Source organism: Perca fluviatilis, chromosome 22 (assembly GCF_010015445.1).
Source record: "Perca fluviatilis chromosome 22, GENO_Pfluv_1.0, whole genome shotgun sequence".
NCBI lineage: Eukaryota > Metazoa > Chordata > Actinopteri > Perciformes > Percidae > Perca > Perca fluviatilis.
Window position 1 is genome coordinate 20,834,929 of NC_053133.1, and position 27,791 is coordinate 20,862,719.

General features: G+C 41.7%; 1 protein-coding gene across 1 annotated transcript; it reads right to left on the reverse strand.

Moving 5' to 3' along the window:
- Positions 1-249: 249 nt before the first annotated feature.
- Positions 250-27,760, reverse strand: LOC120552536 (F-box/LRR-repeat protein 7-like). Its single transcript, XM_039790670.1, is given in 4 exon segments — positions 250-1,596; positions 3,373-3,990; positions 23,195-23,284; positions 27,313-27,760. Coding segments are annotated over 4 exon segments (1,398 nt in total). The 5' UTR covers positions 27,350-27,760; the 3' UTR covers positions 250-943.
- Positions 27,761-27,791: the final 31 nt, after the last annotated feature.

The window sequence follows — 27,791 nt, forward strand, 5'->3', positions numbered from 1 at the left end:
CACACACACACACACACACACACACACACACAGGTGCAACACTACTGTGTTATGATACAAGCAGGTTTTATTCAGCCACTGGCCTGGAAGCAGAAAGCAATGCCCTTTGAGCCCACACGCTCCAGTCCTTAAAACATCCATATATGGTATTCCTGGATATTTCTCAGTTACCTTAATGACTCACAAACATGTGCAAGCCTAAATCCTTTAAAGCTGTAATGAAGTTAAGTAAAACACTCACAGTGGAGGTGGATTTGGAAGAATTTATTGGCACAGTTATAGCAGCAATGTGTTCTTTGTTAATTCTCAACAACAGTTTCTATTTGGCTGTAAAAAAAACAAAAACAACAACCTTGCTCAATAGTTTAATTTACAGAAAATGAAAAATGATGACGCTTTGAGCTCAGTTGAAGTGATTGTCAGCACAATTGCATAAAGTGCATATGCAACATAAAGAAAGGGAAACTGAGAACATTTTGAATCAGATCTGCTGTAGTTGCTGCTGTTTTATAGCTACATTCTTAGTGGTTTAGTCTGAAGATACTTGCTGTTTCTTTTTAAATAGATGCAGTAACGTATGATAATAATTATGTTTCAGGGCCATAAAGGTGTTGAAATAAAAATATATTACAATGCTTTTAAATGGCAACACAACTGTACCCAGTGCCTATTGTTGTAGCAAGTAAAGTGGGATGATGAAAGATGTTATAAGCTGAAATACTATACTTCTCTGCCTTTTTTACAGATAAATATGTTAAATACAGTCTACGAAGTATATTCAGCATTAACAGCCACTAAGCGGATTTAAAGAGACAAATTCTGGCCAGTATTGCAAACCAGTTTTCAACCAGTTCTGACACGTAGGCCGCTGAACTCTACCAACTCCCTAGCAGGAATATTAGAACATCCATTTGTCAGAAGACCAGTCCAAGAACTCCCCGTCTCAGTAGAAAGCAGGGTTTGTGTGCTCGATCACACAGCGGCGACAGTGGCGTCTAACAAACCGCAGAGCCTCTGGCGACACCTCGCAGTCCTGCACGTTGAGAAGCTGCAGCTCGCAGCAGTTGGCTGCCAGAGCTTTGAGTCCTCGGCCTGTCACGCTCTCGCATGCTCTGAGACTCACTCGCCTCAGGCCTTGGCAGTACATAGCCAACTGCTCCAGCCCGCTGTCCGACACAAGCGGGCACTTACCCACGTCCAGGGACTTGAGTTTTGGGCAGCTCCTGGCCAAGTGGCTCAGGCCGTGGTCTGTCAGCCCCTCGCAACCTCTCGCGTTTAAGTAGCGCAGTCTCGGGCAGTAAAAGCAGTCACCGCCCCCCCCCCCCCCGCGCAGTCACTGCGCGAGACTAAGCTCCTTTATTGAAGGGCAGTGGAGAGCCAGGTGGCGCAAGGCTTCATCTGTCAGTCTGGTGCAGCGGCGCAAGTACAGATGTGTCAGGCGGGGGCAGTGGGAGGCGATAGTCCGCAAGCCCTCATCCTCGAGGGAAAAACAATCGGTCATGTCCAGGTAGTGGATGGAAATCTGCTGGCCGTGCAGAGGGGACAGCTGGAGGGAGGCCTCTTGGGTGAGGCTGATGCATGTCACCTTGGAGCAGCCTGGAGGAAGAGGAAGCAGAGGTTCAGAAACAAATGGTTGTTTTTGTTTAAAGGGTTTGATATAGGAAGATTACGATTCTTAAAGTCAGTCTTAAAACAACATGTGTGTTTCCATATGAAGAATGAAATGATTTTAGTTCATTTCTAACTAAAAAATACAACCTAACCCACTTATTTGTAACATTTGTATTTTGTCCATCCATATTACATTAAAAGCACATTAGTGAGCTCTTATTGCCAGTGTGAACAGGATAAATGATTACATCAAGCAAAACAAACTTCAAACTGTTAATGTACATATGGGCATGTCAGTATTTCTTTTAAAGAAAAAAAAAAAAAGACCCTTTATGAATAGCCACTTGAGGGTGCCAGAGTAAAACCTGCTGTATTTGGCTACACGCCTGCAACTAGAAGCATTAAAAATGTTTGAGTGAAAACAACTCCAAGAAAACCAAAATTGTGGTCACTTTTCTGGGGGAAAAAAATAATCAAAGGCTGATGTCCTTACCAGTGAAAAAGAATATATTTTTTTTTTTTTTTTTTTTTTTTTTTTTTTTTTTTTTATTTTTTTAACAAAACAACCCTCCCTTGTCCTAATTAAAAAAAAAAAAAAAACCCCCCCTGGGCCGGGGCCGGCTGTTCAGCAGTCCGTCAAGTCAAGTCAATGTTATTTGTGTCACCCCTTAGCAAACTTAGTCTTCTTCTCTCACATGGGACTTAAGGTTGGCAGAGCTTCTCCTGCTCCTCTAATGATTTTACCAGCTTCAGTAGAATTGACTGAGAGGGATCGAGGAGAGGGAATTCTTTGAGGTAAATCCACACATGGTGCGTGATGTAGGGTAGCAGTAATAAAACTGAGAGAGCCTATTAGCCACCGATCACAGTAAGATGTCACAGAAGTCCATTTCTTTTAGGGCTGCACAATATATCGTTTGTTTTATCGTCATCGTGATATCAAGTGGCGCAAAAAAAACACATCGCGAAAAGGCTGCGACATATCGCCACAGACACTCAGAGATTTTTGGTGTTAGTTGAAAGAAAATAGTAGAAAACGGCACTTTAAAATGTAACTGTTGTTCTTCAAAGTTCAATTTGTTGAATAAAATGATGTTAGAAATGATTTCCTTTCATTTGCTATAAATTCAACAAGCAATTTGTTTTATTTCAGCAGAATACTGAAAGCAGCAGAACTGAGTACACTTTAATATCTGTTTATTTATCGCAAGTAATATCGTTAACGCAATATTAGTCTATATCCACGACATTCTACTTATGGGATTGCTTCGGTGCCGCCGGAAATTCTGCCGGATGTCCCTCTTTTTCGGCCGGATGTCCGTTACCTACGCTTTCTTTGTGTTAGAATTCTAACCTCCGGTGGATTTCTGAGGACTATGGTTAACTGCTCCTCAGATCTCTGCAGGGCAAATCCAGACAGCTAGCTAGACTATCTGTCCAATCTGAGTTTTCTGTTGCACAACTAAACAACTTTTGAACGTACACCAAAACAAGTTATTTCCCGAGGCTATTTTGCAGCGGCACCGTGGCTCCGTCCAGCGCTTAGCACCGCCCATGACGATTGTGATTGGTTTAAAGAAATGCCAATAAACCAGAGCACGTTTTCCCTCTCATACCGGAATTGTTGTGTGGACTCACCAGACCCTCCTCCGCAGCGCTGTGGAGGAAGGTCTGGCAATGCGCGACTATCGCAATATTGAACAACTTTATCGCATGTTTTTCTCATATCTTACACCGCCCTAATTTCGTCGAATTTTTTACCTGAGAGGTTCAGGTGCTCCAGGCCAGGGCAGCGGGACACCACCTCAAACACAGCATCGTTGGAGATGTTATAACAGCCGGCGACCTCCAGGTGACGTAGCTCCGGGCAGCACTGAGCCACCACATGCAGCCCTCGGTCGGTGAGCCTTTTGCAGCCATTCACCACCACCGTCTCTAGGGTCAGACACACGTTCGGGGTGTCCTGGCACAGCCGGTGGGTCAGGACCCGGATGGCACGGTCGGCGTGAAGCAGCTCTCCTGTTAGGCGGACGGTGCTCCACAGCCTCGGGTCCCATGCCAGGTTGTACCAGCGGCGGCATACGCGCGCGCAGCGGCACAGCTGATTGGTGGGGAGATGGGAGAAGATCTGCAGAAGGGCGTGGTCGGGGAGGAGGTCAATGGGAGCGTGGTGGTGGCTTTTGGACTGGCGGGAGCGAGCGTGAGTGCCAGGTTGAGAGTGGACCACGGCGACGGTCTCGGCGGGGGCAGAGGAGGAGGAAGAGGAGTTGGTCTCATGGCCGTTACTGGAGAGGGCGGGCGAGGAGAGGGAGGAGGACTTGGATGGCAGGATAAGACCGGGGCTGGGGGTGCTCAGAGTCCGAGTGCTGGAGTCTAAACCTGAACAAGAGGAGGACAAGATTGATAAGAAGACAGGAAAGGGAGGGACGGAGTTAGTTCAAAATTCATTTTGTTTAAAAACCCTTTGTTTTTGAACTCTTAATTTTCAATTGACCTGTAGAGCTAAGGAATGTTAACACGTGCCATATGTCTCTCTGGAGAGGTACAACTTTGTAGATAAAAAGGTTTTGTTTTCTTATTTCCAAGCTTGTTAATCAACCCATCAGATTAAAACTGCTTCCTCAAACCTCTTCTCATACAGAACACACATTCATTTTTTAGTTGTTGACAAGTTTACAGTAACTAGGTTTTGGATCAAGACCTGGGCTAATGTGATTTGGATGGGAAAAGGCACTGTAATCACCCTCATGAATAAAATAAAGGTTTCACAAACAGACAGTGGGTTTTAAACAGCATTTTTAAAGGCTTTTACTGTAAAGTCTTAGCCTGGATGCCAGCCGAACTTAGCCCCGCCCACAACATTTGAGGTCGGGAAGTTCGGTCTGGACTTGATACGTTGTGGAGCAACTATGCTCGAACCAGAGCTGTTTCAAATTGTCAGGGCGGGCTTTATACGATGATGGACAGTCATTCTCTCTCCGTTGCTCTGATTGGTCGGAGTGCAGAGGCATTTTCTTTCCTGGTTCGGTTGAAACATGCCCTATAATCATAGCCCAATGGAGCAGTATCAGACTCAGATTCTGACTAGAATCTGAGTATGACGATATCAGGCTAGTCTACCTCTTTTTTCACAACAATAAGTAGGGGCCCTTAACTTTTGGCTTAAAGCTACACTGTGTAAGAATTTCTCCCATCTAGCGGTGAAATTGTATATGACAACCAACTGAATATTACTTTTTAGCCCTTCCTCCTTACGGTGGCCGAACCCGAAATTAGCTCTCTCCATCATTTACACGCAGCTGTTCTAGCCATTCCAATATTAACTTTGGTCTTGTTGCTTTGCCTGTCGCGTTGTCGTTTTAATTATCTTTTTCGCTTCCCTGGCGAGTAATCTCCCCCTTGCAAGAGGGCAAAATCCGGAGGTATGTCCCTCTTTGGCTAATGTATTTTAAAGATGGAGGCGCTACATGGCTGCCGTCATTCGAGCGAGTCGCTCATATGTAGTCGGAATGATTCTGAATGTCAGATTCTACGCTTACGAGAATACTTTGATTAGTTGGAAGTAATTACACATGAATGAGTACATATTTGTGAAAGAACAAAGGGATTTTTTGCTAAGAATCAACTCAAACAATTACACAATGTAGGTTTAATGTCCAAATCACAAGCTGTGAATCAACCATCCTTAAATGTGCCGTAGACTGTACCAACTTCTCTAAATAGGAAAAAAGCCACCTCAAGATATTTTTATATCATCAATGTTGACCGCATTCCAGGAATAACTTTGCAATGAATGTGATGAAGGTTTTTGCTGTTCTTTCCTCTGACTCATGCACTTTTGACAAGTAGAAACAGAATGACAGCTAATGGTGATCCTGTTAGTAAGACCTAGAAGAAAAAGAGTTTCCATGCAAGAAAAAGACTAGCTTAACATCTTGAAGGGGTACTCCAGCGATTTAAGTATTGCACTTTCATAAAGTTGGGGGACTCACATGAGACAGAGTGAAAAAAGAATGGTCAAAATTGAAGAGGCGGAAATATTCAGACTTTTAGGCAAGGTGAGGGAATGTTAACTATATCGCACGGGGAAACTCAATGTGCTTTACATTAAAGTGCATACAGCAACAAGTGACATGAGACTTTAGTAAAATAATCTAGGCCATATAGGGTCACATTGCAAAAACATAGGATTCTACATTTCCCATAATGCAACCTACAGGATCCTTTCATTAGACACTCCCTGCCTAAATAAATACCAACATCTTTCGAACTCCCTGCACTCAGTTAGTAATGCAGGCGTGTAGACTCCAAGCCCTGACTGAGATAACCCTTGGGTTATTTTCTCAAGACTCGTCAAAGCTCCCTTCAGAGCCACAGAAGACATTATACAGCTGTTTCCACAGGCTGAGTTGTACTCCCCTTGAAAGAATACTCCACAGATTTAGCATTGCTTCTCTAGAACGTTGTCGGACTCACGATGGATAGTTAACAAAGGATTAAAATCAATGTAGCAGAACCATCTTTTTTATTCCACGTCAAAACCTGGCGCCTACATCACCCACAATGCAATTTGACCACCGCGATTTGTGTGTGTTATGCTAGTAGCTGCTGATGTAGCCTCAAGCAGAGATGAGGAGTTGGCTGCAAAGGGATGGTGAGCTCACTTCTTTCTAAAATGGTTTCAATTTTCAAATTTTACGTCTTCAGTCCCAACCGAAGCTGACTCAAGTGACATCACTTGAGTCAATTATACAGATTTCACGAAAGGCTTTATTCAACTTTTTTTTTTTTCACACAAGAAACTGTAAACAGACTTTGATGTGTGAAACCGGTGGAGTTCCCCAGTAAACCATTAAACTGATGTGTTAAATTGGTGGAATGCTCCTTGGCTGCATTGCATTCTGGACCTTTGAGGCCACTTCCTGTGGAGACACTGGTCTCCTTTCTTCTGTGATGAATTTTCTGCTGTATAACTCTTCAGTGTTTAATTCTGAAGGATGAACACCACATCTTTACCGCTGCTGTCTTAGAGCAGGGAAATTCATGCATTCCATTAATCTTCACTGTGTCTATGCTGGAAATGACACAGTGTCACGTTGTACTTGTCAGTTATTAAATGGGTCAAAGGGTTAATCATGACAGTGCCATAGCCACACCGGCTTTTATCATCAATGAAGAGGAGTTTACATGGATCGTTTGGGAAAAAATGTGTCACATATATCTTCCCGGCATTCAGGCCACAGTCACAGGGCCTTCTCATCAGATGAACTCTCTTTTGCTTTAAAGCCACCAGCTCAGGAGCTTGGTGCTGGTGCTGACACTGTAGGCTAGAGCCTGTGTAAACACTGAGGCCCTCCTGACAGATGTGCGCTGATTGCCGCCACATCTGAAGACGCAGCTGTGAGAAGCGGTGGCTGGATCCCATCACCGTGGCGTGAGACGGCGGAGCCCTCCGCCTCCGTAAGCCGGAGCTCCGGCTCCCATCCCCCCGGGACACTGAGTGCTCTTCTCTGATGGTATCTGCGTCTCCTCATCACCCCTCCAACTCGTCTTGTCCAATCTCGAGGAGCTCAGTTGGATTGATAGTCATTACTAAAAGCATTTCAAGTAGTCACGAGTATGATGTCACTAACAGCTGTCCAACTACGGCTCTGCAGGCTTTATGGGCAAAAGAATTGGTGTTATCATGTTTCAAAATAAAGATCATAATATTCTGAAAGTTTTAAACCAATACTTATGTGATGATAAGGGCGAGTCCAGAACTCTATTTTTCTATTTTCTCCAGTGAGTTGTCTTAACAAAACATTTACAAAGTGTTGAGTTAAGACTATTATTCCAAAAGGCAATATATCAGTTTTGCTCAAAAGGCTTATGTATATTTAGTATATTTATAACCTTTTACTTAATTTCCCAAGAACCCAGGAACCTTTATAGGAACTTGGGAACTTGCCAATTGTTCCATAGGGAAATATTTCCTATACATTTTGATCAAAATAAAATAACTTTTTGAGGAACTTTTTGAGGAACCTTTACTTATCTTTTGATCTCTCTTCAGTGAGTCTTAAAATATGGACAGAAAGTAATAACAGTTATTGACGTAGGACTGTTGTTTCAAAAGGCAATATACAGAATCAACTTTGGTCAAAAGATTTAATTTAAATTCATAGTATTACTAATCCTGTGAAAACACCAAATGGCCCTTTTTCACCACAATTATTTTTCTAGGAACATTTCTAAAACAAATTTTTACTGCAGGAATGTAGTTCCAGTGGTTTGTGGTTCCTATACCCCCCCCCCCCAAAAAAATTAAAAAATATACTCCATCCTCGTACCTTCTGATTGCCCAGGAACTATTGAGGTTGAGTTACTGTACTAGTGCCTGTCATTTCTGACTGTTAAAACAGAAGCTGCAGCTGTATAGAATGAATTCCTAATGCAAGCAAGCACTCGTTGTATCTGGGGTCAATATTAGGACTTCGGGTGCACATTTCTTGTAATGTTATTGAGGTTTAAAGTCTAAATAAGAGCAAGATGGAGAGAGAAAAAGTGAGAAGGCTAGTGGGAGCAGCTACATGTAGCTACACTGAATTTGCTAATTGTTTCTATGTGGTTATGCACAAAACAGAAAAAAAAAACTCAGCCGATCCTTACTACTTTTCAGAGGCCACGATTACTCTGGTGTTGTTTCCACCTTTTGCCCAAACTGCAATATTCTTGCTTATAATGTTTAAACTGTAAGAAAGTGTTGCATTAACTCTATAGTAACTTTTGATGTTGTACTTTTACCAACCACCATTTCCCTATTATACGTAGATTGCACCGTGACGGTTAATGGATGCTTAAGGACCAGGACAGTCAGCTGATTTTACACTCCGTATGTCAGCATCTTCATGACAAACGGGCCGCATCCGGCCTCTGTCATGTGGATTTGTGTGCAGGGACGGACTGCTGGCCAGTGACGCCGTCCTTACGACTGCCCATCAGATCTATATTCCAGACCTCGGCTCGGTCCGCCTCCCGCCTCGCCTCTGATGACATCCGCAGACTCGTCCTCCCGGGAACATGTCCACCGATTCACGGCTACTTTAAAACCACTCTCTTGTGTGCACTTACAATTCTCACTCGCATCCAGATTTGAGCTAAACGACGAGCAGTCCAAAATGCGTCGCGTGATAAAAATCTGCATCAAACCTCATTGCTAACCAGATGATTTAATGGTTCTTATAGGTTACGGTTGACCACAGTTTGGGTTCATGCATCACATTCTTGGGTGGTCTACCTATGATTAGCTCAATTTTGAATGTGTTTGATTATTTCCTTGAGGTCATCTAGTTTATCTTGGCCGGTGTATTTGTAGTTTAATACAAAGGATTTAATGGTCCGAGGTCATTGTAAACACCTCATATATTTTAAATTTCACACACCTGTCCAAATATGTCATGACAATAGTGGTGCTGGGCTTTTATGTTTATTCAAGTACACTGCAAATATTGCAAGATTCCTGAGTTAATACCTAGTGCTACCTAGTGGATTTATCCAACAGGGCTGGAAACCACACACTATGCAACACAGAGCTGTACAAACAAGTGGAAATCAGTCTATTTTGGTTCCATGCAATTCATTTTTTTATTAAATAATGACTACAGGCTACACTACATAGCATTCCGGTATGGGAGAAAAACGTGCTCTGGTTTATTGGCATTTCTTTAAACCAATAACAATCGTCATGGAGCCGCTGTAAAATAGTTGTGCGAGAGAAAACTCAGGTAGTCTAGGTAGCTTTCTCAATTTACCCTGCAGAGATTTGAGGAGCAGTCAAAATTCCAACACAAAGAAAGCAAAAGGAAACAAACATATGCATCTGGCGGAATGTCCTGCAGCACCGGAGCAATCCCGGAATTGGAACGTCAAGGATATAGACTAAACGACATGCAACACTGTGCAACGAGCTTTTTCTCTCGTTTGGTGGGCGTGGCTCTCATTTAGTGGCTGTGTCACACCGAGTGTAGTCTCGCATTGCCAGAACTTCCTCCAGAGTGCTGCGGAGGAGGGTCTGCAAGTCCACACAGCATTCCGGGATTGGAGAAAACCGTGCTCTGGTTTATTGGCATTTCTTTCACAATCGTCATGGGTGGCGCTGAGCGGAGCAACAGCGCCGCTGCAAAATAGCGTCAGGAAGGAACTTGTTTGGGTGGAACATGTGTACGTTCAAAGGTTGTTTTAGTCGTGTACCAGAAAGCTCAGATTGGACAGATAGTCTAGCTAGCTGTCTGGATTTACCCTGTAGAGATCTGAGGAGAAGTTAACCATAGTCCTCAGAAATCCACCGGAGTTTAAAATGCCAACACAAAGAAAGCGGAAGGTAACGGACGTCCGGCCCAAATTAAAGATATCCGGCGGAATTTCCGGCGGCACCTGAACCATCCCGGAAGTGGAACGTCACGGATATAGACTACACTCAATTATACCCAATCAGTAGCGACATCATGTAAACTTGTGGTCATAAAAAGGCAGTACACAGCACACAGCCGGGTGTTCAACGCACCCGTTTCACTTTATATAAACGGTTTGCTATGTTTTGTTGGCACTGAACGTGGCCCCGATTTTTCACTGGCAGGTGTGACACAGACGCATTGCTTGAGTCATTAGTTTTGATGGATGCATTTCTTTGTTGTCCAAGGCCGAGCTAATGCGATGGGATTCTGCACAAAGGAGACAAACTCATCTGACTGCCACTGGCTAAGAAGCAACTCTCAAATTACGTAATTACATGTGTCACTGATCAGAAGAGAGCTCCAAGCCCAGAGAAACACAGTGCTAATTACACTACATCCACCCCCTTCCCTTCTCTCAGAGTTACACTTCCACCCAGCTGGTGGGAAAAGTTAAATGAAGACAGCCTTGCAGTTGCTTGGTTGCACTGGATTTGGGATAGATAGCACCTGGGTCTCTTTAAGGACGCCCAGGTGTTATCTATCTATGTTTTCTTGTTGAGAAAGGCATCTGTTTCTCCAATCACCATTGATTATTGATGCTGCACACACAATAAACGCTGTTAAAGGTGCAGAAAAAAACACTGTCACTTCTTACTATGAAGTCCTTTTTGCATCTGGAGAACCTCTGCTAGTGTGTGCTGCTACTTGCTGTCCGAGCCTTTTTTTTAATGATGCATTTGCAATCAACAGACATTTTCAAGGACAAATGCATTGTTTTAAAGCCAGCCATGCAGATAAAGGCTAAATAAAGAGCTGTGGAATTAAGACATAGAAGGTATGAATGCAATTCATTATGACAAAAAAAATCCAGATGAAGCATATTACTGTATGCAAATAAGAAGCATAGGCATTTCATCAGGTGCAGAAAGTATATTATCATTTCTGAGAAATCTTCGTCAAATCTGGAATAAAATTTTTCTCATCATCTTTAGGATAAAATCAATCACCTGCATACACACCTTCTACATTAAAAACAGAAACACTACTTATATTATGTCTACTAATATAGTTTTACTGTCTGTAAAATAAAAAGCCAAAATCATTTTGTCTCACAAAAACTCCCAATATTCTCAATTATCGGCTTTCGAAAGTCTTTCTTGACCTGTCCTTTTACCAGAGCTTTCAACTGTATAACATGTAAGTGCCCCTTGAGCTGGTATTGTTAAGTCTAGTACCATTTTTAAGGTGAAGAATGAGCTTCATGCTTAAGAAGTCCTAGAAGTGCTCAGGATGAAATCATTGCATATCAACAGATCTATCTCCATGACAACGAAACAAACTTTATCCACTAATAAGAACCATCTGAGACAACTGAAAGCACCAGATAAAGCTAGTATGTGGACCTGGGTGGGTTCATATACCTGCTGCTCCAAACTCTTAAGCATGAAAGAATACACTTCCTTGTAACCCTCAGATACTGCTGGAATCTGTATAAGTTAACCAGTGCGGTGTCATGTTTTATATCTCGGTATCACTGCAAACCTATCATTAACAGAACAAATACCATGCAGCTGTTAAAATGATCTTGAAGGGACTGTAAGTGCAGATGGTGGAAGATTCAGTTGGGTTTAGGAAATCAGAGGAGAAACAGTGGAACATCTGGTCTTTACCCTGGACAAAGAACAACGGAACAGTGGTGAAATGAAAGAGAAACTCATGCATTTTGAATGTGCACGTAGCCACAGAGAGGCATCCTTGGCTGAAATCATTTGCCACTAATACCCAAATCTAAGCTGATCCACAGCAGTGCTGCAGCAGGATCCCATTAACATCAACTTACTTCTGAGAAACATCTGGACCGCGCTTTGATTCCAGAAGTTTAATGTAAATCAATGGAAGTGATCGCCGAAAAAGACATGATGCTCGCGTGATGAAGAGGCTGCAGCTGCATGTTCGGAGTGATGTCGCCTTAATGGCAAAAACCTGATGAACTTATTGAAAAAAAAGTAATGCACAAAAACAGATTTAAGGGCGTCATTTCAGGGCCTCTTAAAGTAAATAAGGGGAAGAGGAAAAGAGAGAGGGAAGATAAATTGGCAAAAGAGTCTGCAGACTTTAACAGAGACAGAGACAAGTGCACAGGCAGGGTCAATCCAGACTTTGACGCAGTCTGGTCATAAACTAAAGCTATAGGGATTCTTTTCAGGATCTTGCAGTGCTGCGAAGCTCTGCTAAGACCCTGTCTGGAGCTCATAGGATTATTACCGCTGCATCTGGCAGAACAGACCAATACATTACCTCAATGCCATTAGCCCTGTGACATGTTCCTGCTCTGCAAGCTTCACTGTGCTCCTCTCCCTCCCTCCCGTACCAAAACTGTGACACGGTGGCGTCATGCACGAGAGGGAATCAGAGATGCTTATTTTCTACTCAGAAGTCAGGAAATCAAATTCAAATCAACACGAGGGGTAAAAAAGAAGAAGTATCAGCTAATAAAAAACAACCAGGCCTCAGGGATTTGACTGAAAGAGAATTGATTTATCAGCACTAAACACTCGCTCCAGTTTTTTTTTAAAGGGAAACATCCGACTGAGAGAGAACTACTGGGATAAAAAAACATCTGGGTCTGTCTTGGGTTTTATTGAATACATGGAAGTTGATATTACCGTACTGTACAGTGTGGCGGCTAGGCTATCAGCAAAGCCTTCACTACAGGAAGGTCTTACGTCACTGGACAACCTGAAAGACAATAGGGCCTGCTGGTTCCTTTACACTTGGGCAGGAAACTGACTCCTTAGCTCCCCACAACCCCCAGAACTCCACTACTTCTGGACTGCAGCTATTCTCACACTCACTCAGCCTCGAGGATTCATTTTTTGAAGCTAGTGCAGCAACAGATTGGGCTACACATGCGCCAGGAACTATTACACTCTTTCCCCAACACGACTAATTTCCTCAAGGGAGTTTTCCGCCTCTTAAAGCCCTTCTGTCAGTTTAAAAGACACATACGTCTCCACACTCTGGCCTTGTCTCTTTATAAATCCACAGCTGAGGAGGACAGCAGACGCATGGACATCTTAAAGCCAAATTTGAAAGCCTGATCTAGGCCTACTCAAATGAGCATTTGTGACTGTGCATTCATAACAGCACAACTTTTCCAGGATAGAGACGGCAGTTCAGACTCCAAAAGCAATCTGGCATCATGCTAAACTGATCTGGCTTTTGGCAAATCACTGAAATTCAAGATGACATACTTTTTCATTCACAGGTTGTTAAATCAGGATGTCAAAGATGATATTTCTTTTGCAAGGAATCATGTGCATGAAATGCCTTTCTGTACAGTTTATATTTGTTGGCAGTGGTGTGTGAGGGGGGTTAGAGTGTGGAGTGACAGTCGTGTTAAATGACTGAGTAGGGTAACGTTGACTACACACAGCAAACAGCAAGAAGAACTGCACTTCAGACAGGAATGGAAAAGCGAGCGCTGGCCTAAACGGTTGATTTGGTTGTGATGAGGAGCAAATGTAATGATCTCATGTGGTTGAAGCAACAGAACAAGGGAAGTGCTGGAACTTTTGCGGTTATAAACTCTTGAAGAAAAATGGTTCACTTTAACTCCAGAAAGAGGCTGTTTTGTCTCAAAATGATAGAAATGCCTTTAAAAAAAAAAAAAAAAAAAAAAAAAAAAAAAAAAAAAAAAAAAGAGAAGAAAAAAAAAAAAAAAAAGAGAGAGAGAGAGAGAGAGAAATCTTTATAAATTCTCAAGGTGTTTTTGCCAAGCACCATGCATGGCTGTGATTGGTCTTTCACTGTATATAGAATTGTTTTGTATACAGAATAAATACGCCATTGTGCAGGATCATCATACTTGCAAAATATCACAGTAGCCTACTGGGCAGCTACTACATGGAACACACTTCTGAGGTAGAAAAAGCCTCGTCAGGCAAATTTACACAACAGAAACAAGACTTATTTGAATAAAGAAATCTTTAATTTTAAGTAAGTTTGATACTACTCTCGTCTGTACATTAAATATGAAGCTAGAGCCAGCTGCTTCCCGTCTTATGCTAGCTTAGGTTAGCATAAGACGGGAAGCTAGCCTGGCTCTGTCCAAAGTTTAAAAAGCGCTTCATAAAATCAAAACTTGTCGTTTATGTTGTGTACGTAAGAGGCAAAGAAGGTAGTTTATAAATTTGAGAAATTTAGAGGCGCTGGTAGGCCGTTTTTTGTAACCTTGCAAGTTTAACTAGGCTAGCTGTTTCTCTCTGCTAACAGTCCTTATGCTAACTAACCGGTTGCTGGCTGCACCTTCATTTTTACCATACAGAAATGCATATGGTATCAAACCTCTTTTCTAACGCCCAGAAAGAAAACAAATAGGTTGTTCACCAACTGGCCCTGTGAGTTTCTATTTCTATTATGTATTTTATGTATAGTCCTGGTCCTTGACAACCAAAGCAAATGTCCAATTTCTATTCTTCATATTAAAGAGGTGTTAAATACAACCACAATTTGGTATTAAAAAGCAAAAAAGCAAAAGTAATTTAGTTCTGGTTCAATTTATCCAATCAAGAGCCTTTTCAAGAACACTGTCTAGAGAGAAGTTTCCCCTTCATTTTTGGACCATTGCAGCTTCAGCCACAACTGACACTTTGCTGCTTACGTAATGAAACAAACCACAGAATCAAATAGAGGGGAGGGGAAGTCCAATGTGTCCGTTTCAGCTGGTCCACAACTGTGGTCGTTGCCACATGAAAAGCCCAAAAACCCAGGTGTATCACAGTAAAAACATCATTTTTGAGCCAAAAATCTTACAGGAAGCAAGCAAAGCCAAGTGGCGTCTTTCCCAACTCCTGTCAAACACGCTGCTGTAGTAGAACTAAAAGATGTGGCCCTGTTGTAGAAAATGGCATTCAAAACAACAGGGCCGGCACTTCCTCCCTGAGACAGAGAATAAGAAGGCCGAGCAGTAATCAGAGAAGAGTTATGAGATCTGCTCACTGAACTGCCTTTCCTTCCCCTCCTCCTCCATCTCCTTCGCTAAACTGCTTTCACTTGTTTGATTTTTTTTTTTCTTTCGCCGCCTTGTTCTGTGCTTTTTCGCTCAGATTTCCTGGCTCTACAAGCGGTAGACAAGAAAGGGGGAGGAGCGAGGACAGCTGATGGAGAAAATCTGGGGAAAATAGCAGTGGCATTCTTTGCCTCTCTGTTTTCTCTCTTTAGGTAGACAATCTCCAATGAGGATTTGAAGTAAATCACTGATATTTCTCAATGCAATTGCTACAGGCTTGTTGAATAAAAGTCTAACAATAACTGCAGGCTGCTGCTTTGTGTCCTAAGAAATAATAGTGAAAAGGGACTTTTCTTCTCTTCCACCAATACTGCCGGCATCGTACAAACTTCTGCACAAAATGAGAACAATCTACAACTTCCTCTAATCCTCCATGAAATAGCCAATCACCTGCCAAACATTTCTCTCCAAAAAAACAGATGCTTTTTCATCTAAACAAACTTCTCTTCCCTGTGTGAGAACTTGCAACACAGCCGTATAGAGCTGCAGAACAAACGCAGCATTAAGTTTCACCAGTCGATAAATTCGTCACACCAGTTCAAAGTTTGCCCAGAATTGTTTGGCTTGAAAGATATACTGCAGTAATGACTACTGATGAACGATAGAAAGTTACAGTTTAAACATAAATCGAGGATAACAACTTAAAACTCCTCTCGGCGGTGAAAATGTCCCAACAGCGATGACACACACAAACACCTCGCTGCAGCCTCTTTCATACTTGGCACAGCAAAAATCAACAGTGAAACACTATACATCTGCTAAAGTAAACATCAGTAAATGGGTCGTCAGCGGTGAGGTTAGTTTGCAGATGAAGTGTGAGGGATTTGTTGCCTTTGGGAGGGCAAAAATATGATCATGGTGGAGACAGGAGCTTTGTGGAGGGACTGTTTAGACTGCACAGCTGACCCTCAAGTGGGAATACTGTGAACAAACACTGATCAATATTAGGACTGTGTATTGCTGTAATAGTATTATATTAGAATTTGTGATTTCATCATCATCCAGCCAAATAAACATTACATCACCTGTGTGGGTGTGCAAAGTAAATGCAAGTAAATTTAAAATGACTATTTTCGCCAAGGTTAGAGGATCTTCATGGTCATTGATACAAGACCCGTGATTACAGTTAGGGAACATGCTGTCGCTCTTTTAATGGGAGACATGGGGACACTCATCACAAAGCTTAAAAGTTTTTCTCAGCTCATGAAAATGTGATGTCTTGGAGACAGGGTTAGCATGGTTTTCACAGAGACCACGTGGCTACATGCTCACATCGATCAGAAGCGATACGTGTTTTCATTAAAAAACTAAATATTCAGTGCAAAGCAGAAACTGGCACGCCATGTTGCTAGATTCATTGGTAGCTTGTAATACGAGAGGGAAAACGAGGATAGGACCCAAACGCAGACAGCTAGGGCAGACTGATACAGTTCAGGGGCTTATCGACCAAATTAAGGTACAAAAGCTAATGGGATCCTGAGGCTGCCCACACACGTAAACCAATCCAGAGGGGCACGCAGGAAATACAAACTCCAAAAGATATGGGCAGAGGTTCAAAACAGGCAAGTAACAAGTTTTAAATTCCAGGTTTCAGATATCAGAATACAGAGGAAGCGAAGGCAAGAAGCCGAGCAGTTGGAAAGGGCTGGTTTTATATGTGCAGGGCTGATGAGAGAAAGTGGGAACAGGTGAGCAGGGAAGGTCAGGTGATTGGGACTGGAGGGAAAAGTCAGAGGGCATGTGGTGAGCAGCAGCAATGAATGGGTTTGAGGAAGTGGGAATGTGAATGAAGAGGCATGAATGTGACGCCCTGATTTTATTAAAAAAATGTTGTTGCCAAAACTCAATAAAGCTTTACATTTTAAAGGAAACATAACGTGTCAGGTTAGGTGATCATGGTTCCTTTAATTCCTTCTATGACTTGGCTCATAGATGTCTAAGACACACTGAACCCCGACCAATCATTGCTTGCGGTCTTGCTTAACACGCAAAAGTAAAATCTCAGTTGTTGTTTTTTTAAATGGACGTTTTAAATCAATTATTTTTTACATATATTCTCATTATTTATTTATGAATGTCTTGTTTTTTATGTATACTATTGTTTTTCAGTATATGCACTTAGGCCTCCCTTGAAAATGAGACTTACTTGATTTAAATAAAGGTTACAATGGGCAGGATTTCTTCACCATGTTCACATTTGTGCACTGAGGACATGTTATAATTTGTAGACATTTAAAACTTAAGGAGGTGAAACATTTCTAATGTGCTAATCTTTCTGTCAGTGACTTGTGAAACATCCTAAATGCACAATTCTTCCACTATGATGTACATACATATACTGTATAATGAGAAATTGATGTCAAAAACTCTGATTAGGGCCATAACTGGACCCGTAAAGAAGAATAATCTAAATGTTAAACTGCTTTTGGAGAATTGCATATAAATCATTACATGTTTACAGTGTAATCTTTGGAAGGACAGAGTCAGCTTTTCCCCCGTCACTGTTATCACTGTTTCTGTGGTCCTTGGCAGACAGAGAGGAAGTCGGCTTGTTCATTGTTCCCACCATTCCCTGTTCCTCAGCTACCTTCCTGGTGCCATTATAAATGGGGGAAGGAGCTGACCCCAAAGCATTGCTGCTTTGACATGATCAACGCCCCTGTGAGTCTGTGTTACATCCAAAACTTGGCACCGCTGATATAGGAGGATGAAAACGGTGTTCGAGAGTTACGACACACAGGCCGAACTTCTCCGGGTGTTGTCAGTTAAGCTCCCGTCATGTCTGAGCCACATTCCTAAGGTACCCTGAGTTGGGCTGTGCCAAAGCAAACCCTTGAGGCCCAGACAGGGTCACAGTGTAACCCCTGCTGGGAGATACTCAGTTTTCATCCCACAGGAAGGATTTACTGTCCAGAACTGTGGCTTTCAGTCTGCGTCTAATAAGCATCTGGGTCAGCCCCACCACAAGCCCGTCTAGATAATAAATAAAAACAGAGACACATTGCAAAAACCTGCCAGACGACTGCTCGACTCGGTAGGCTATATTTTCATGAGCAGAATGAGTGTAACATCCTTATGTTGATTTTGTGGGAATACATGGTATAGGCAATGGCCTACTTTCCATCTGTATGCTGATATGAGGGTTCAATATTATGGTTCATTGAATTTAAAGAGTTTTGAGATGATTATCAAATATTCCAGTTTCTTCTGGTGACAAACGTTTTTTGTTTGTAGAAAGACGTGGTGCAGTCTCCAGTCCTTCAGTCTCAGTGGCTCTGGTTTGGATCTTACATGCAGGGCTTTATGGGGAGATTATGTGTCTTTTAAAAGCAGAAATAACAATTGTTCTCTTACAAATAAAAAGGTGAATCCATGAGCATTAAAGCCCACTCTTTCTCAATTGAATACACTGTAGGGTTTTGCAGATACAACCTTACTTGATCTGGTATGACCAGCAGCTTATATGGTGCATAATAGTATGGTTCAGTTGTACCAAAATAACATTTCAAGCAAGCTGTAATTAAAAACAACTACAATTTGTTATTAAATTGATTTACAAGAGGGAAACGTGTTATCGAATAATACATAACAGCGATTGGTCACCGGGTTTGGCTGCTTTACATGTTTCATACCCTGAAGAAACTAAACAAAAATGTTGTGATATTAGTTTCAACTATATTACCCCGCCCTATCAGACATAAAAAAACCTCTTCCTTTTATTTAGCTTGAATTACTCAAAACTGAATCCACTTTGGATTAATAATGTTGGAACTGTGTGGAATGACAGTCTGGATGAAGAAGGGCGGATTGGTTCAATGTGCCATCTCAATGACATAGAAAACAATTTTGCTTCCTTTTGTCCTTTTTACTGGAAACCAAACAATATGTTGTCTTCCATCAGATGAAAACAGAAGGTAACACTTTACTTGAAGTTTTCTACATAAGAGTGACATGACACGGTCATGAACACATGACACTCACATGACACTGTCATGACTGTGTCATGACAGTGTCATGTAACCCTAACCCTAACTCTGACCCTAACTATAACCATAACTTGTCATGACAAAACCGAATTTCACTTACTAAAAACGTGTTATGTCATATACGTTTATGACTTGTTTATAATGTTTTATGGCACGTTCATGACAGTATCATGTCACTCTTATGTAGAAAACTTCAAGTAAAGTGTAGCCAAACAGAAACAAAGTTGTATCTTTCACGTACAAAACAGTTACGTTAGCCTGTTACTTGGACAAAGCCTGGGAGACAAGGAAAAAAGTCCTTCATGGGAATAAACCTTTGGCTTGTAGTATTTTTTTTTTTCAGTTTGCATAAAACATGTTTAAATAAGTCTATAATGTTCCCAGAAAGTGTTGTGTCCTAACTAACTAACTAACTAAATAACTACATTACTGCAGCATGAGGATGCTGGACCTTAATATGAATACTCCCAGTGTGTGTGGTGGGGAAACTGACCAGACTGCTTCCTGATTAGTTTAGTGGACCACAGGACGAAGCGGGCAAGGACTGTGCAATCTGCCACTGTGTGAGTGTGTGAACATGAGTATGCACACGTGTGTGTGTGTGTGTGTGTGTGTGTGTGTGTGTGTGTGTGTGTGTGTGTGTGTGTGTGTGTGTGTGTGTGTGTGCGCGCGCATCATGTGTGTGTCTTCTTAAGGAGGGGGGATTTGACTGTGGCTGTGGTGGTTCCAGACCATGTAATTACTCCCACTTAGCATGGAGAAAAAAAAAATAACAATTTCAGTCATAACACAGGAGGTAAATTATGGTGGGGAAGCCACTGGTCATGGTCTATAATCTGTCTATATATTTCTATCTGCACAGGTTGTTCTCCAAGTAGACACAGTCAGGACAATTATCAATTTCCCCCAAAATATTCCGGGTACACTTCCAGGAGCTCCCCAAGTGAGTCAGCATTTCCAGTGAAGTCAAATGAGTAATCTGCCTCATCTTAATGCACACCCACCGGAGGATGGTACATCTTTATATTTAGTGAGGTTAATCAGTGAATTAACCTCACTTAAACAGACTAATTGACACACATCTTGCGTGAAACCAAAAGCACATCTGCTGTCTCGTTGCTTTGTTCTCTCTGAGAAACACCTTGAAATCTTCAGCTGAGTGACAGTTATAAACAAAGGCTGTAGCTGCTATTTGTTTTCTTGTGGGCAGCTCCGAAACCACAAGAATACTACATTCGTCATGCCAGAGCAAATTCAAGATTGGTGATGACAATGCATGAGAGGAACTGGGTGCGTGCATGTGTGTGTGAGCGTGCAAAAGAGTCGATGAGTCACTGGTCAACTCAGACAAAGAGACCACAGCACAAAGGGAGAGAGACCATAATGTATCTACGGGGGTTTTGATCAGGTTTTTTTTTTGTCAAAATCAATGACTCAGTGATTACTTCACTGGGTTCTGAGATTTAATTTGAACTGTCTGACTCATAGTCTCTTGAAGATCCCTGCCCAGTGGAGGTTTAACAGACTCCCCAAATCTGTAAAGCACTTTGACATATATTGCCATTTTAGTGATATTAAGCTAACCAATATTAGCCTGCTATACTGAAATGCTTAAAGCTGTGCTAATCAATAATTTTACATTAAAGGTCCCATGACATGCTGCTTTTTGAATGCTTTTATATAGGCCTTAGTGGTCCCCTTATACTGTATCTGAAGTCTCTTTCCCGAAATTCAGCCTTGGTGCAGAATTACAGTCACTAGAGCCAGTCCCACAATGAGCTTTCCTTAGTATGTGCCATTTCTGTGTCTGTAGCTATTGAGGAGGAGAGAGGGGGGGGCAAGGTGGAGGGTGGGGGTGTGGCCTTGACCAACTGCCACTTTGCTCACTTGAAAGCCATGATGTCTCTCTCTCATGGGTGGGCCAAATTCTCTGGGTGGACAAAGCAGAGAAAGGGGAGGTAACCTCATGTCTCTTTCTTATGACATTATAAGGATCAAGATTCCAGATCGGCCCATCTGAGCTTTCATTTTCTCAAAGGCAGAGCAGGATACACAGGGCTCGGTTTACACCTATCGCCATTTCTAGCCACTGGGGGACCATAGGCAGGCTGGGGGAACATATATTAATGTTAAAAAAACTCATAAAGTGACATTTTCATGCCATGTGACCTTTAACGATAGATCAAATGACGATGTGTAAAGTGAAAGGAGTCACCACAGAGAATTATCACCAGCAGTTTCCCTCAGCTCTACAGAACATTTTAGCCTTCTTCAGCTAATTGTTTTGGTTTTACAACTTTATCATTTTAATTCACTCTCACGGCTCTCATCAACCTTGCTTCTAGCAACAGCAGATAGTTGTTTTCAGTGAAAGATCGCTGATAAACCCACTGTACAGTACCTGCAAAGCACCAAACAGCAGACAGACAAAGTTAGCGACTAGCTGATGAACACAGTGGAGCATTTAGCCACATGTTTACCTCAGGATCTGGTGGAGACCAAAACGGAGCTATAAGGAGAGTGAATATTGGATTACATCCAGAAGAGCTCAAGCTCAAATGCAAGGATTTACAAGACACTATGCTGTATACAGAATATAGCATCAGAGGTGCCGGCAGGATTCTATTTCATAGTACGCACACACACAAACCGCCCGCCGCTAGTAAGTTCCCACACGTGCACATACACAGTCTACTAAGTGAGATAGAGATTGATTCATGTTTTGTTTTTTTGTACTAATGTTACCGATACAACACCACCATAAAACTCTCTTCCTCACTCATCATGTCTCTTTCTATTGGAGAGAGAGAGAGAGAGAGAGAGAGAGAGAGAGAGAGAGAGAGAGAGAGAGAGAGCCGAGAGGAATGGCTTTGTGACCGGCGGGTAAAAATATGAAAGGCCAGGCGCACGATCAGGCACATATCTACGCTACGCGACACTAAAGCGCCCGGTGTGTTCCAGCTATTAATTGACGGCCGATAACAGTGGTGGGGGTGGTGCGCGATCACTGAAGGCTTGTGTCATGTGAATGCAACGACAGTGTTGTTGTCATTACTTAGAATTCCTCACGGGGGAGACAGAAACTACGCACTATAGCTTTTACCGGTTTATTAAAATTACATATGTGTCACAAGTCTCGCAGAAAACAGCGTTCTCACTCAACAGCCCCGGTAACAACAACAACAACAACAGAAATGACATCACAAGCGGGGCAGGCCCACCACCCAGCAGCACGCACACTGACCTTGCATGAACTAAACTTTCACGTGATTGGCAGAGAGATGGGAGATGATAGACCGGCTCTGCTATTCTAGAACGTCCTTAATCCAGAACTGTATCAAATTAATTTAAAAAAATATTTACGCACAGTGCGTACAGGATTACAGCTGCCGGCGCCTGGAATTGTGGTACTTTGAAGCTATGACTTTAGTGATATTTTTTCTGTTCTTTTTTTCATTAAAAAATGATTGACAGATTGTTAAAAGTGTCTCAGACCTGCTGACAGGAGGCTTCAAAAGGCATCTGTCAGCTGAAAAGTATTTTTGAACCATTACAGTGAGCAAATAGTTTACATTCGTAACACATACACTCCTGACAAAGAGGAGCGGTTTTCTACAGTCGGTGTGCCAGGGTTTGGAAGATTGCCTGGGCAGCCAGGAGGCGAGAGGAAGCCAGAGAGCTGCATGGAGAGGAGTAACAACAGAAGGTGAAGCTCTCTTTTCCCATTTTCACTCCCCACACCTTCTCTAAAATCCCTCTCTCTCTCGAGCACACGTACCTCCCTCCATGGCAAAGCTTTGAGCCTGATACGACCATAGTTTAGATAAGCATTCTTCCACAATGAGGAGCCAGAAGTGTTTTTTTTCTTCTTCTTCTTCTTCTCAAACAAAGCCCAAGAAATGCCTTTGGTTTCTGATGGGAGCTGTGAGTTTGTTTTCAGTTAAGGGTTATCCCAGGAACACGCAGGTTTCTCCAAAAATAGGCAGTACAGAGAGTGGATGAGGAGGAAAGAGAAGGGTGGGAGGAGGAGGAGGAGAAGAAGAAGAAGAAGAAGGGAGGGGAGTTTGGTTAATGAGCACCAGATGCCCTACCTTCGGTGGTAGCCACATTCTTTGGAGCTTTGGTTGGTGTGTGATCCGTGCTCGAACTTATGTCAGAAGAGATGCTTGAGCTCCCTTTACCTGCAGGGGAAATGGGAAGAAAAACAAATGTGCTGGGACACAGTATAGCAACTTTAAGATGACAAACTGCAGTTATGATTTATTAGAAAATCTTTTCAGTTGAGAGAAAACACGTTTTATGCTTAATTCCTAAAGAGTGTCAGAGATAAGGTATTTCATGATGTATTTAAATCGGTAAGGACGTATGAAGTGTAAGGAAATATAAAGTCAATCACTCTCTGCTTTTATGACTTTTATGCTCCTCACTTTTGGATGAATGGCTAGGCTTGGCACATGCACAAAGTCTCTGCTGGTTTGTTTAAGTAAGTGTCTGGGTTTTTTGTTTTATATTTGGAAGAAGAATAAAGTCTCCTGAAATCCCCCTCAGCCTTCACTTCCACGGAGGACGAGTGAGGAAACACTCAAGATACAAGCAACCACTCTCTTTAATGAATGATTACAATAAAATGTATCATCAGCCGCCTACTTCTTAGGTCATACAGTCTGTACAACTGCCACATATAAGTGCTTTCTATTAAGTTTACACAAATTTACAACTCTTACTTTGGGAGCTGTCCTTGTGTTGTTGGATTTAGATTTCTATACAGTCACACAACAGTGCTAAATTAGAGATATTCCTTGTGCAACAGGCTCGACTGCCATGGTGACTGCAGGCTGCCTGTGGAGTAGTTGTTTATGGCATTTCATTCCTCTGTCAGATCATAAATGCAGCTTTGTGGCTTTCCTGAGACTAAGTATGCGCCTTTCACCCAGCACGAAGAGGTATTCCCAAACGGTCACACCCACATGCATCAAGCGCAGCCACCTAAACAGACAAGACAGTTCCCGAAATAAGACATAAATACTGTATATAAGCTTGTGTAGGGAGGAAAACAAGCAACCTGCGACTCCATATGGAAGACACACAATCACACCGATACATATAAAATGATTTTAAACCAATGCCGCTCATATGGTATGACATTTTGTGGTGACATCACTGAGCCGGCACATCTGCTACGGCTCCTTCGGTCCCCAGAAATGACTCAGAAATTCACGAGTCGCTTGCAGATGTCCACTTTTCTAATATCTAAGAAGAGCAAAAAGCATAAGGCTGGTTAAACACAAGTAAATATAATATTTGTCTGGTTACAGGATTCTTTTCCACTGCATATGTGGACCTGTGCAAGGCCGATTGTTTTCTGTCTTTCATGGAAAAACAACTTTCAGAAAAGCTCCTGCTTCCTGTTTTATGCTTATATAATGTGTTGGTGGAGGGTTTCTGCATAGTTGTGACCAGTGTGTAATTAATTGTGGTATCACACTTGAAAACAGATGTGGACAGACGCAGAATTCTGCACTTGCAACTAAGATGCTGGTCTTATACACTATAAAGATGCTGATACCACTATGCAGTATTTTCTTTTGTGAAATGACTATACTTTGAATACATGTATAATGTGAATATTAAAGGTGCCGTAGGTAGGATTTGGAAGATCCAGGACCAAAATATTTGAACATCAAAAACTTCTCAGTCCCTCCCCCCTTTCTGCTAAAGCCCAAAACGTTCTCCTAAGCCCCTCCCCCCACAAGGGAGAATGAATGCGTGTGCCTCAGCAGTGATAGACACCCCCCTGGTCCTGATTGGTGTATCTGAACAGGGAGCTGTGGATTTTTACAAATCTCACTACAGACTGTAGTGCAGAGGAGCCAGATTTTTTTTAAATTACCTGCTTCATGTAGTTCTACTCGAACATAGGGGCAGTTTCAGCAAATATGACAGAACGTTAGTTTTATAAGTCTTACCTACTGCACCTTTACACTTACAATCCTTAAGATTTTCATGAAGTCAATCAAATATTTGATACATTTAATGGTCAGCATTTTGCTAGCAATAGCAATTCAATGTGTTTACATTCTGTGATTACCTTTCTATATGGTAGTTTTAATTGTAAGTGGCGGAGTCCGCCATTTTCGACATATTCATACTTTCAGCTGAAAAGCATGAAATAAGTCCCGGTTAGAAAAAAGTGAATTATTGACTGACTTCTTTATTAAAACAACTAAACCTGCGATGGTTAGTCAATTAGCCGACAGAAAATGAATTGTCAACTATTTTGATAACGATGAATTGCTAATGTTCTCTTGTTCCAGCTTCTCCAATTTGGGGTGTTTACAGTGCAGCCAAACAGACCGTTGCTCTCCGTTGCGTTTCTGAACAGAGCTTACATTAGCCACCAGGACTCACTGGCGTCACCAAATCAACTGAAATCAACCAGTTATGCCGAATTTGGAGGGTAATGCCCCATTTCATGTTGCAATGAAAGGGAGAATTAGGATGTTGTGAATCAGTAGAGGAGAATACAATCTGCATAACCTACATCACATTTTCCCCACCTGACTTTAACCTAATGAGAGTTTTAAAGAAAAGTGTTGGTAAGTTGCAAATTCAGCTCATCGAAGACTCAAATCTGCGGTAGGATCTGTTGATGTACCTGAACAGGCTGGATTCCTGGGTGGAGCTGGTCCATTTGTTATTTTTATTATCATGACTCCCAATCTTTAGTCTGCAGTTATTGACTTAGGAAGAGAACACACTGGAATGTTATTTATACAAACATTTCTGCTCTGGAGAGAATCATAATGTGTTCGGTGGAGTTGGAGCGCAGTTCTTTTTCTGAATAAGTAATGTTGAAGATTAGATGAAAAAGACATGTGTGTGTGTGTGTGTGGGGGGGGGGACTGACTGACTGAATGAAGTCAATTTAAAGCAGTAAAGGCGAGTTTGACTCTCCTGCTGAGCTCATTAATGCCATGTTTGAAGATTTTAATCAGTATATGAGAGTCGGAACATATTGATTTTGGTTAGGCATATAATATAACATTTGTTTTGTTTTCCCTGGTTTTAAAGCTGCATCCCAGTTGGGTGAAACCATTTTTCTGAATTTATGTGATGGGCGGCGAATGTCTTGACCATCAGCTCTATATTATATATGCCTTGTGTTGGTCTTTATTTGATGTACTTATTGAATTAAATAATACGGTTATATGTGGGTATGCTTTTACATGTATCCGCTATAAAAAAAAAACATCTAGGAGGAGCTGTTTCAGTAGAAGCTCTAACACATTTCTTGTTAACATTGCTATTTTGTGTCTTTCCTGGGTGCCTTCTATATAGTTTTGTTTACATAAGGATCACATGGCATTGACCAATATGCACAAAATAGCTGCCAAATCAAACAACAAGTCAATCAAACAACCAAGTCCACTAAACCTGCAGGAATACACTTTAAAAAAAAATACAAATAAAAATTAATTAGGCTATTGGAGTTTTCTGATGAACTGGCTGCCCTGACAAGTCACCTGTTTTTGACTGATTATGTGAGTGATATTTGATTTAAACTGACTATATGAATGGTCTAAAATATCTTTTTTTTGTTATAACGTAAATACTTGCATGTCAAATAATACCTATGCAAGTTTAGGACATGTAGCACTATGTAAAATGCATTTAACTAAAGCTAAACAGAAAATAAAAGTTAATGATCTGGAGAAAATGTGAGTAGGCTAAGTGGAAGAGTTTTTTTTTTTTGTCTCAAATGTTATACATTTTTAAAATATGACCACCAGATGTCACTCTGTATCTTATAGGCTATGACGAACATTAAAAATATATAGTTTTTAAAGTATAGGGAATTTAAAGTCAAATGTTGCTTTTAGCTCCATATCAGCACATATCCTCACAATTTGAAGATTTTTGAATGGAGTATGGCATACCGTCATCTCTACACATACAGAGAAAACCCTTAAACTGTGGGGAAATGAAAGATAAAGAGGGAATAGTGCTAGTTTTAAGCTAGCTCTAATGTCCAGGGACAAACTCAATGAAGCTAAAGAACGCAGCAACCGCACAATTGTTTTCTGTTAGTTCATGAGAGAAAGGGAGCGGTAACATGCAGCCGTTGTTGAGTCTATACTTTAATTGAAATACTTTCTTCTATGTGGAATTCAAATAAAACGTGTTTTAAAGTCGTAATTAGAGCACTTACCCTCGCTTCCATACTGTTTTCCATTGTTCGCACCCATTTTAAAGAATACATAATCTATGCGCAAAACTCGGTGTATCAAAAGGAGTTAAATTCCAGAGAAAAAGGGCAGTCGTTTTTACAAAAGACAGGCTAGACAGTCAAAGTTGTGTGTATGGCCGCTAGCTCTGACTCCAAATAGTTAATCCAGATGTTGAGCAGAAGACGCCTCAGCATTACGCAAACCTAGAGTCCAGACTCGAGCTTCCAGCGGTGCAGACTTTCTATATCTGAACATCCACAGACAAAGAGCGATGTACACACACACACACACACACACACACACACACACACACACACACACACACACACATACACAAAAAAATCTCGATTCGAGGAGTTCGGAGAAAACTTTTGTGAAGTGCCCTAAATGGTAAGCAGCTGTTTATCAGGCTGAGTGCGGGCAATCATAGCGGGCAGACAACTTTGTGAGGACTCGCAGC